Source organism: Garra rufa, chromosome 6 (assembly GCF_049309525.1).
Source record: "Garra rufa chromosome 6, GarRuf1.0, whole genome shotgun sequence".
NCBI classification, from domain to species: Eukaryota; Metazoa; Chordata; class Actinopteri; order Cypriniformes; family Cyprinidae; genus Garra; species Garra rufa.
The window spans coordinates 55,880,153-55,891,486 of NC_133366.1; the positions used below are offsets into that span (position 1 = coordinate 55,880,153).

General features: G+C 35.7%; 1 protein-coding gene across 1 annotated transcript; it reads right to left on the bottom strand.

Moving 5' to 3' along the window:
* Positions 1-1,078: 1,078 nt before the first annotated feature.
* Positions 1,079-11,323, bottom strand: LOC141336998 (growth arrest-specific protein 6-like). The gene is made up of 9 exons (XM_073842721.1): positions 11,314-11,323; positions 11,138-11,259; positions 8,951-9,069; positions 8,676-8,865; positions 6,803-6,967; positions 6,541-6,709; positions 5,170-5,312; positions 4,832-5,039; positions 1,079-1,737 (listed from the first exon to the last, which is right to left on the bottom strand). Exons 1-9 carry the CDS (start codon positions 11,321-11,323, stop codon positions 1,586-1,588), a joined length of 1,278 nt encoding a protein of 425 aa, XP_073698822.1. The 3' UTR covers positions 1,079-1,585.
* Between the last annotated feature and the right edge of the window lie 11 nt (positions 11,324-11,334).

An 11,334-nucleotide genomic window follows, 5' to 3' on the forward strand; every position in this document is an offset into this window, starting at 1 on the left:
TCTGTCAGCTCATTATTTTATTGCTACATTCATTTTAATTTGTTTTGTGGTGCATTTATGAGATGCATACAATTTATCAGAAAAAAAAAAGTAAATTAAGAAATAGCTCTAAAAAGAACAAACCATATTCCCATGGGACTTTGTGTTTTCAGTATTTGCACTGTAAACTGTTTTGTTTCTATTTTGCATATACGCACACTGTTTACTGAACTAAACCATCACTTTTTAACCTAATAAAATTCATTTAGAATTGCTTTTTTTTGTTACCTTGAATGAAATCCTGGACAAAATTATTTTTACAAAATAGAATTTTTCCAAAACTACATTGTTTTTCCCCCCTAAAAGGTTCAGAAAGAGGTTTTTTTCTTAAAGAATTGCACGTACCATTGTTTAAATATGCAAATGCAGCAGCATCTAATTAAATATGGACTAATTCTCAAACATTTCCAGCACATAAATCTGAACTTCGGATAAAGTCAGGTTCATAATTCTTGTTTAATTTTTTTTTGTGATATAAAAGTTTTTTCCAGAAGAGATTTTAAATTTCTCTTTTCATCACTACAAATATCAGAAAATACTGTCAACAGACAGAAAACAAACACATTTTCGCCAGGTTTTTAGGAGTTAGATATGTTGAATATATTAGTATAATTTATAGCCAAAAATCCCAATCCCAAATCATTGGAACATCAAGTTAAACCAACCATAATATTTTGATTAGTAATATGCATTGCTAAGAACGTAATTTGGACAACTTTAAGGGGAATTTTCTCAATATTTAGATTTTTTTGCATCCTCAGATTCCAGATCTCGGCCAAATATTGCCCTCTCCTGACAAACCATACATCAATATAAAGCTTATTTATTCAGCTTTCAGATGATGTATAAATAAAAATCTGAAATTTTGTGGTTCAGGGTCACAAATATGAACAAACCTATGGTTTTAGTGTAGTGTTTTTGTGAATTTAGTGTTTGTATAGTTGCATTGTGTGCTTCTGATCTTTGTGTTTTATAAGGAACCGTGTAAAATAACTCATCAGGATAGCTTATGAGTTATTTTGAACATCTGTGGACAGAATTCATGATCATAACAACACCATCCTCCTTTATTAGTTTTCATCAAGCGTTTCAGTCTCACACACAGAGCAAACATGAACAAAATACAAAACAACTTCAACAATAAAAACAAGATTAAAAAAGACGAACAAACGAGGGACTAAAAAAACCTCCTCAACTCAAACTACTGAACGAAGATGATGATGATGATGATGATGAAGAAGTTGAGCACCTACATCGAGGCCTGAAGGCCTTTAATGGTAGTTGGGTGTTTTAGTCGTCCTCCTCTAAAGCGTTTTACAGTGACATATGTACAGTTACAGTATTTTACAGCACGCTGTCAGTAGCTTGTGTTTGATTGGTCTAACGTGAGTAATACATCGATACGCGGCTCTGTGCTATATGTGCGTGATGTGCGCGAGTGTGGCGAGGGATCCGGCTTTACTAAGGCCTTTGTGGATCCGTTGACTGGATCCGGATTAAAGCTCCTCCCGCAGTGGAAAGCACTTGGCTGGACTTTCAGCTGCTGTTATTGCTGCTCGTCCACCAGGGGGCAGGAGTGAGAGCGGATGTCGTTGTGTTTGTGTTGGGCCTCGTCCACGTCCAGCAGCTGACCGTTGACCCGCACGTCCATGCAGCCCGTGTAGAAGGCCGACACCGGAGTGGACACCAGAGACACATCTGAACAAACAAACAACATCAGGGACCGATTGACACCTGAACTGCCTGCAGATTCACTCAGAGTCACATTTCAACATCAACCACCTCAAAGTTTGTTGTATTTTTTAGAAAACAAACAATGTCTGATTACAAGTCACACCGGGTCAAAACTGCTTTGCTGATAGAAAAGTTGTAAAAGTCACATTCAGAAAAAAAAATACTAAAAAATAATGAACTTAGTGTATTTTAAGTGTATTTTAGTTCCCACTCACTCCACAACAAATGATTTAAATTGAAAGTATAGTAAATAAAAAAAACACATGACTCCGGAAATAACTAAAATAAAAGAATTCATAAATATTACATTTTCTGTTTTTATTCCGCATGTCCTTAAACCTTTGAACTTCACCATAACAGAAAGATTCCAATAGAGAGTACATTACACTGCTGTCTTAGAGAAAAGCAAAACAAGTTTTTTTAAGAACACAAGATGAGACTGAAGTAAGATGGGTGTGAGACTGGTTTAAATTATGTGAGACCAATATGAGACTGAAGTAAGACTAATGTTGAGACTGACATAAGATTGAAGTGAAATGGATGTGAGATTGGTTTAAGTGATAAAAGATTATGTAATGCAAGACTGATGTAAGACTAATGCAAGACTGATGTAAGACTAATGCAAGACTGATGTAAGACTAATGCAAGACTTATGTAAGACTAATGCAAGACTGATGTAAGACTAATGCAAGACTGATTTAAGACTAATGCAAGACTGATGTAAGACTAATGTTGAGACTGACATAAGATTGAAGTGAAATGGATGTGAGATTGGTTTAAGTGATAAAAGATTATGTAATGCAAGACTTTTGTAAGACTAATGCAAGATGTAAGACTAATGCAAGACTTTTGTAAGACTAATGCAAGATGTAAGACTAATGCAAGACTGATGTAAGACTAATGAAAGACTGATTTAAGACTAATGCAAGACTGATGTAAGACTAATGCAAGACTGATGTAAGACTAATGCAAGACTGATGTAAGACTAATGCAAGATTGATGTAAGACTAATGCAAGACTGATGTAAGACTAATGTGAGACTCAAGACAAACGTGAGACTAATGTGAGACTAATGCAAGACTGATGTAAGACTAATGCGAGATGTAAGACTAATGCAAGACTGATGTAAGACTAATGCAAGACTGATGTAAGACTAATGTGAGACTAATGTGAGACTCAAGACAAACGTGAGACTAATGTGAGACTAATGCAAGACTGATGTAAGACTAATGCGAGATGTAAGACTAATGCAAGACTGATGTAAGACTAATGCGAGATGTAAGACTAATGCAAGACTGATGTAAGACTAATGCAAGACTGATGTAAGACTAATGTGAGACTAAAGACTAATGTGAGACTCAAGACTAATGTGAGACTAATGTGAGACTAATGCAAGAGTGATGTAAGACTAATTTGAGACTAATGTGAGACTAATGTGAGACTGATGCAAGAGTGATGTAAGACTAATTTGAGACTCAAGACTAATGTGAGACTAATGCAAGAGTGATGTGAGACTAATGTGAGAGTGATGTAAGACTAATTTGAGACTCAAGACTAATGTGAGACTAATGTGAGACTAATGCAAGAGTGATGTAAGACTAATTTGAGACTAATGTGAGACTGATGCAAGAGTGATGTAAGACTAATTTGAGACTCAAGACTAATGTGAGACTAATGTGAGACTAATGCAAGAGTGATGTGAGACTAATGTGAGACTAATGTGAGAGTGATGTAAGACTAATTTGAGACTCAAGACTAATGTGAGACTAATGCAAGAGTGATGTAAGACTAATTTGAGACTCAAGACTAATGTGAGACTAACGTGAGACTAATGCAAGAGTGATGTAAGACTAATTTGAGACTAATGTGAGACTAATGTAAGAGTGATGTAAGACTAATTTGAGACTCAAGACTAATGTGAGACTAACGTGAGACTAATGCAAGAGTGATGTAAGACTAATTTGAGACTAATTTGAGACTAATGTGAGACTAATGTGAGACTGATGCAAGAGTGATGTAAGACTAATTTGAGACTCAAGACTAATGTGAGACTAATGTGAGACTAATGCAAGAGTGATGTAAGACTAATTTGAGACTCAAGACTAATGTGAGACTGATGTAAGACTAATGCAAGAGTGATGTAAGACTAATTTGAGACTCAAGACTAATGTGAGACTAACGTGAGACTAATGCAAGAGTGATGTAAGACTAATTTGAGACTAATGTGAGACTAATGTGAGACTAATGCAAGAGTGATGTAAGACTAATTTGAGACTCAAGACTAATGTGAGACTGATGTAAGACTAATGCAAGAGTGATGTAAGACTAATTTGAGACTCAAGACTAATGTGAGACTAACGTGAGACTAATGCAAGAGTGATGTAAGACTAATTTGAGACTAATGTGAGACTAATGTGAGACTGATGCAAGAGTGATGTAAGACTAATTTGAGACTCAAGACTAATGTGAGACTAATGTGAGACTAATGCAAGAGTGATGTGAGACTAATGTGAGACTAATGTGAGAGTGATGTAAGACTAATTTGAGACTCAAGACTAATGTGAGACTAATGTGAGACTAATGCAAGAGTGATGTAAGACTAATTTGAGACTCAAGACTAATGTGAGACTAACGTGAGACTAATGCAAGAGTGATGTAAGACTAATTTGAGACTCAAGACTAATGTGAGACTAATGTGAGACTAATGCAAGAGTGATGTGAGACTAATGTGAGACTGATGCAAGAGTGATGTAAGACTAATTTGAGACTCAAGACTAATGTGAGACTAACGTGAGACTAATGCAAGAGTGATGTAAAACTGGTTTAAGTGACGTGGGACTAATATGAGATTAAAGTAAGACTAATGTAAGACTGATGTGAGACTGAAGTGAGATGGATGTGAGCTGGTTTAAGTGATGTAAAACTTAAGTGAGATTTTAGTATCAAAGTGAGATGGCTGTGGAAATGAAATGAGACTGAAGCGAGATTGACGTGAGACTGGTGTGAAACTAAAGTGAGACCAATATGAGACTAATGTAAGACTGAAGTGAGACATTACCTGGAATCCCTCCTATAAAGGTGCTGTAGGAGGACGCCAGATCCAGAGCGTCTACATTCTCCACCATCTCCGTCTGCGCGAGCTGCCCGTCCACCTCCAGCAGGGAGCTGTTCCCGAACACCGTCACGTTCACAGTGTGTGTTTGAGCGTCACACAGATTCACCGCAACACTGGCCACCACCACATCACCGAACGACACCAGCACGTGCTGCGGATCACAGATCAACACTATATACATGTGGAGCTTCAGAGCACAGAACATGTCACACATCAGCATCTCACACACACACACACACACACACACACACACACACACACACACACACACACACACACACCTCACTCCACTCCAGCGTCCCTGGATGATAGTCCGATAAAGAGACGGAGAACGGGACTCTGTCCTGACGAACCAGAGCAAACAGGACGCCCACGGAGGATGCGGGACGCAAGGTCACATGAACACTGAGCGTCTGATTGTCACCTACAGAAAACAGGGTTATTAGAGCTAATGAAAACGGAAACCATTAAAAAACATTGTTTTGAAGAAAAAAAAACGTAGTCACCAATGAAATATTTCTAATGCATTTATTTTAACTTAATACACCAAAATAAACCCCTTAAACAAAAACTGAAAAAAAAACTTAACAGACACATTGAAAGGTAGTAATAAAAAATAAATAAATACAAATTGTAAAGTTTTTTATTATGAAATTTTAATAAAAATAAAAACCATAATTTTGCCAGATTCACAAAATAAAACCAAGTCTACACCAGTGTTGGGGAAAGTTACTTTTAAAAGTAATGCATTACAATATTGAGTTACTCCCTAAAAAAGTAACTTATTATGTTACATAGTAACTTTTTATGGAAAGTAATGCGTTACATTACTTTTGCGTTACTTTTTCAATCTGGGCAGGGCTTGCTTGTTTGTTTTTAGTATAAAAAGTTGTATTTTTGTCAAATAAAAAAGCCTTTTCACATCAAAAGCCTCAGGTTTAGAGAAAAGTTAATTGACGTCTGTACAGTAGACCGCAGAAGAAAAAATGTCAACTCTTCAGAAATTAAAAAAGGTAATTTTTGCTTATTAGTATGGATGAATTGGATCATCGAAGGTCGGCAGCAAAGACATCGGTTAATAAACTGGGATTAAATACATAAAGGACATTTGTATTATTTAACATATTTAATTATTGCAGGTTTGCATTGAATTTCAGTGTTTTTATTCATTTTGAAGAATACTGTATCTGTTGTTTAGTGATGTTTACATTTATTCTAGAACTAAAGTAACATCTTACTCACAATTTCTCTCCACATGGGGACAGGAGAGCTTTTAATCAATAAATGGGGCAAAAACTAACTGGTGTTACTTATTTGAAAAAGTAACTCAGATATTTTCTTGTCAATTAAAAGGTAACTTTAGTAGTTACTTGTAATGCGTTACCCCCAACACTGGTCTACACACACCAGTGCAGTTATTAACTAAAACTAAACTATTAAAAATATTTTTTTTATTAATTACTAGTAAAATTACTTAAAGTAAGTAAGTAAACAAAGCCAAATAAAAATGTTTAAAGAAAAAAATAACAATAAAAATGACAAAAGTACATACCAAAAATCAAATGAACTGAAAATATAAAAATAAAAGCTAATTAAAAAATAAGTAATTAATGTAATAGCATATAGCTAGTACTAAAATAGCCCTGACACACCATGGCTGTGGTTGAAGTAGGCGAATCCGTGTCCAGGGTAGAAAGCGCTGTGGTCCTCGATGGAGTAGCACTGCATTCGCTCGTTGTGCCGGATGGTTTCCTGAATGGACGTGTCCTCACCGGTTAACCAGCGCCAGTCTTTCATACACCCGTCCAGTCGAGGGTTAACCTGCGTCACAAACACATAAAGAGACAGGGCATGTTCAGATCAGCATTACTAATTGAAGTCATCTTAATCATGTTTGCAATGATTGAAGCTCACCCTGCTGACCAGCCCATCTTCTCTGAAGGGAACGCCGCCCACCGTCAGGTTGAGCTCATGCATGCCTTTATTCATCGTGAACAGATCTCCGTTCACTGCGATCTTCATCACCGCCTCCCTGTCAATCTTGATGACGAGGCTCCGCCCCTGTTCTTCAACTGAGATCTGATTGGACCAATGAGAGAGAGTCAGTCGGGTCACATATATTTCTATAGCGCTTTATACAACTTAAAATCACTTCAAAGCAGCTTCACGGAAATAAACAGGAAATAATGTTGCACAATTCATCAATTATTAAACTAATCAGCTGTAAAGCTCTGCAGAAGACAATATTCAGATCAATTTAGTTCAGTCATTAAGTGATACTGTGTGCATCAAAATATAAACAGATAGGAATATAAATTTGTTAAAAGTCGTTTTTAAGTTTTCTGAACATAATGTCTAGTGACATTATCCACATCATGAGTTCATTTTCAGACTTTGAAGTTTTGCTTTAAATGCAACTTTCAGCAGATCTACATTATGTTTTAAATCATTTAAATTAAAACAATTTTCATGCAACATTTAATGCAACTTTATGAATTTAAGACTTTCTGCTTTAATTAAAGATCCTTTGAAGGCCTTTGTGGAAAATGAAGACTTTTTTAAACATGCAGAAACACTTAAGAAGTAATAAAAGTTTTTTTTATATATATATAGACTACCGCTCAAAAGTTTGGGATCAGTAAGAGTTATGTTTTTAAAGAAGTCACTTCTGCTCATCAAGGCTGCATTTATTTGATCAAAAATACAGAAAATTATATTATTAGTAATATTGCAAAATGTTATTACAATATAGGTCTCAAGTGTTATTTGATCCTTCAGAAATCATTCTAATTTGCTGATTTATTATTAGAATATTTAATTTTGGAAACAGTTGTGCTGACAAATTTTTTTTTTTTTTGGAACCTGTGATTATTTTTTTAGGATTCAAAAAGAACAGCATTTATTCAAAATATAAATCCTTTCTAACAATGTAACCCTATGCTATGACTTTTTATTAATTTAACACATCCTTGGTGAATAAAAGTATTGATTTTTTTAAATAAAAGAAAGAATAAAAATTTACTGACTCCAAACTTTTGAACATTAGTGTATATTGTTAGAAAACCTTTCTATTTTAAATAAATGCTGTTTATTTGAACCTTTTATTGATCAAAGAATCCTAAATAAAAAAATAACACAGGTTGCAAAAGATATTAAGCAGCACAACTGTTTTCAACACTGATAATAAATCAGCAAATTAGAATGATTTCTGAATTATTATGTGACACTGAAGACTAGAGTAATGATGCTGAAAATTCAACTTTGATCATAGAAATAAATTAGAATTCTGTATTTTTGATTACATAAACACCGCCTTGATGTGCATAAGAAACTTCTTTAAAAAACATTAACTGATCCCAAACTTATAATAGTGTATATATAAAAAATGCAAATCACACAGACAATAACTAAAACACATGGTCTTAATTTACAAACATACATTATTTTAAATTACTTTTTAATTACATTTTTGTGTAATATGAATTCATAAGGTGGTGTTAATGTTCTAAGAAATACTGTTTGGAAGGCTGAAATGTAAAAAAAAAAATATATATATATATAAAGAAAAATTAGAAAATTATAGAGCGTTTTAAGAGTTTTGTAATTAAACAAACAGACTTAGAATTATTCTGCCTCACAAAAAAAGTAAAAAAAAAAAAAAAATTATGAAATGTTGCAAGCTGAACTCGAAGCCCCATCTCCCCTGAGCTCAGTGTGTCGTGTGTGCAAAGCTCTGTATCTCAATTGTGTGCCTGTGATTAGCATGACCCCTGCGGTGACCTCTGACCTTATGCCACTGGCCGTCATTGACCTGCGGTCCACTGCTGGTCACTCGACTCACGGCTCCATACTTCAGCTGCAGCTCCAGCTTCCCATGATGCATCACCAGAACAATCCAGGAGCTGTTCAAGTGGCCGCCGGCGAAGAAGATCACGCCCTCGGGGTCGTAAGTCCTGAGGTCAAACTCCGCCGTGAATCTGAGAGGAGCAAGTCAGGATCAAACAAGACGTCAACACAGATATTCCAGTGAAGTCTCTGCTGAAAAGCATGATGTGTGCTCACCCCGTCTGGACCCTGCGGCGGAAGCGCAGACGCACCACAGGAATCCCACTGAACATGCGGCCCAGGTACAGCGAGCGCGAGTTCCTCTTCATGTCCACCGGCCGGTGAAGCTCGATGGACTTCAGACACACAGAGAGGAAGATGAGACAAACATTCACAAAAACCTAAATGTCTCAAGTAGCACAGGTATATTTGTAGCAATTAAAGTTAAAGATATTAAGTTCCATGAAGATCATGTTCAATGAAGATTTTTTTGAATTTTCTACTGTAAATATTTCAAAACTTCATTTTTGATTAGTAATATGCATTGCTAAGAACTTCATTTGGACAACTTTAGACGTGACTTTCTCAGTATTTAGATTTTTTTTGCACCCTCAGATTCCAGATTTTCAAATAGTTTCCAATCCTGACAAACCATACATCAACAGTAAGCTCATTTATTCAGCTTTCAGATGATGTATAAATCTCAGTTTTAAAAAATGGACCCTTATGACTGGTTTCGTGGTTCAGGATCACAAATCAACAAAATGAAGATTCACACTGAAGAAAGAAAACTAAACTTAAAAACAACAAAAGAAAACAGGAAAGACTTGTTAATATTTGTCAAGACTTGCTGAGATTAAAAGTTTGAATTTGACTTTATTTATGTATTTTCAGTTTAATTTTAAGGTTTAGTAATTTTATGTGCTTCTATTATTAGTTTTCATTGCCAGTTATTTGGTTAAAGCAGGGCTGCTAGTTAACTAAAACTAAAATTAAAACCATTAGAAAAAAACATTTTCATTACTTGATATATATATTTTTTTTATTTCAGTTAATTTCCATGGCAACATTTCTCATTTTAGTTTAGTTTAACTTGATACTAAAATAAAATAAATTATGAAAACTATATTTATATAAAAATGAAAATGTTACAAAAGTTAATAAAACTTCTAAATAAAATAAAAAACATTATATGAGTATCTCAATAATACTCAAAAAACAGTCAGAGTTTTAGAATCATAAATGAAGAGTATTATTATTATAGTTGTTTATTATTAATGATGATGTTTCAAATTAACAGAAGCTAGTCCAGGTTGACGTGATTGGTTTCTGCTAAAAGCATGTTGTCACAAGCAGAAACAGTTCAAAGAAACAGAAATCAAACACTGAATAACTAAACAAAACTAAAAGTCATTTTCAAAAGACAGAAATGAAAGGAAAACTACCCAGCCACCAGCAGAACATGAAACATGAAAACTGACTTAAACTGAACATTTGAAAATCGAAAATAAAGTCATACTGACCACAAAGTATTGAATGGTAATGTCTGTATTCATGTACAGTATATTTAGTGTGTACCTGGTATTCATCACGTTATGAGGACCAAATGTCCCCACAAGGATAGGAATACCAGTAGATTTTGACCTTGTGGGGATATTTCTCAGGTCCCCATGAGGAAACAGGTTTGTGTGTGTGTGTGTGTGTGTGTGTGTGTGTGTGTGTGTGTGTGTGGTGTGTGTGTGGTGTGTGTGTGTGTGTGTGAGTGTGTGTGTGTGTGTGTGTGTGTGTGTGTGTGTGTGTGTGTGTGTGTTATAGTGTGTGTGTGTGTGTGTGTGTGTGTGTGTGTGTGTGTGTGTGTGTGTGTATAGTGTGTGTGTGTGTGTGTGTGTGTGTGTGTGTGTGTGTGTGTGTGTGTGTGTATAGTGTGTGTGTATAGTGTGTGTGTGTGTGTGTGTGTGTGTGTGTGTGTGTGTGTGTACCTGGTATTCATCACGTTATGAGGACCAAATGTCCCCACAAGGATAGGAATACCAGTAGATTTTGACCTTGTGGGGATATTTCTCAGGTCCCCATGAGGAAACAGGCTTATAAATCATGCACAATGAGTTTTTTGATGAAGTAAAAGTGTGCACAATCTCCTGTGAGGGCTAGGTTTAGGTGTAGGGTAGGTGTAGGGCCATAGAAAGTACAGTTTGTACAGTATAAAAACCATTACGCCTATGGAATGTCCCCATAAAACATGTAAACCCAACATGTGTGTGTGTGTGTGTGTGTGTGTGTGTGTATATATATATATAATGTAAGTGTGTGTGTGTGTGTGTGTGTGTGTGTATATATATATATATATATATAATGTAAGTGTGTGTGTGTGTGTGTGTGTGTGTGTGTGTGTGTGTGTGTGTGTATAAGTGTGTGTGTGTTCACCTCACAGCTCCTGAGGTCTGGTCCCAGTCTCTTCCCCTGCCGTCCGTCACAGTAGCAGCGGAAACTTCCAGGCGTGTTCACACACTCCTCCTCACACACATGCGACTCACACTCGTCCACATCTGAGCGGAGCAACAGGAGAGATTCATGAGCTCAAACACAACTGACCAAAACACACTCCAACATCACACTCAATA

Excerpts from the sequence above, each read along its gene's own strand:
- LOC141336998 (XM_073842721.1), bottom strand. Across the intron at positions 8,866-8,950 it reads CGCCGCAGGGTCCAGACGGG|ATTCACGGCGGAGTTTGACC; the intron begins GTGAGCACACAT and ends TGCTCCTCTCAG. Across the intron at positions 5,313-6,540 it reads CTACTTCAACCACAGCCATG|GTGACAATCAGACGCTCAGT; the intron begins GTGTGTCAGGGC and ends TGTTTTCTGTAG.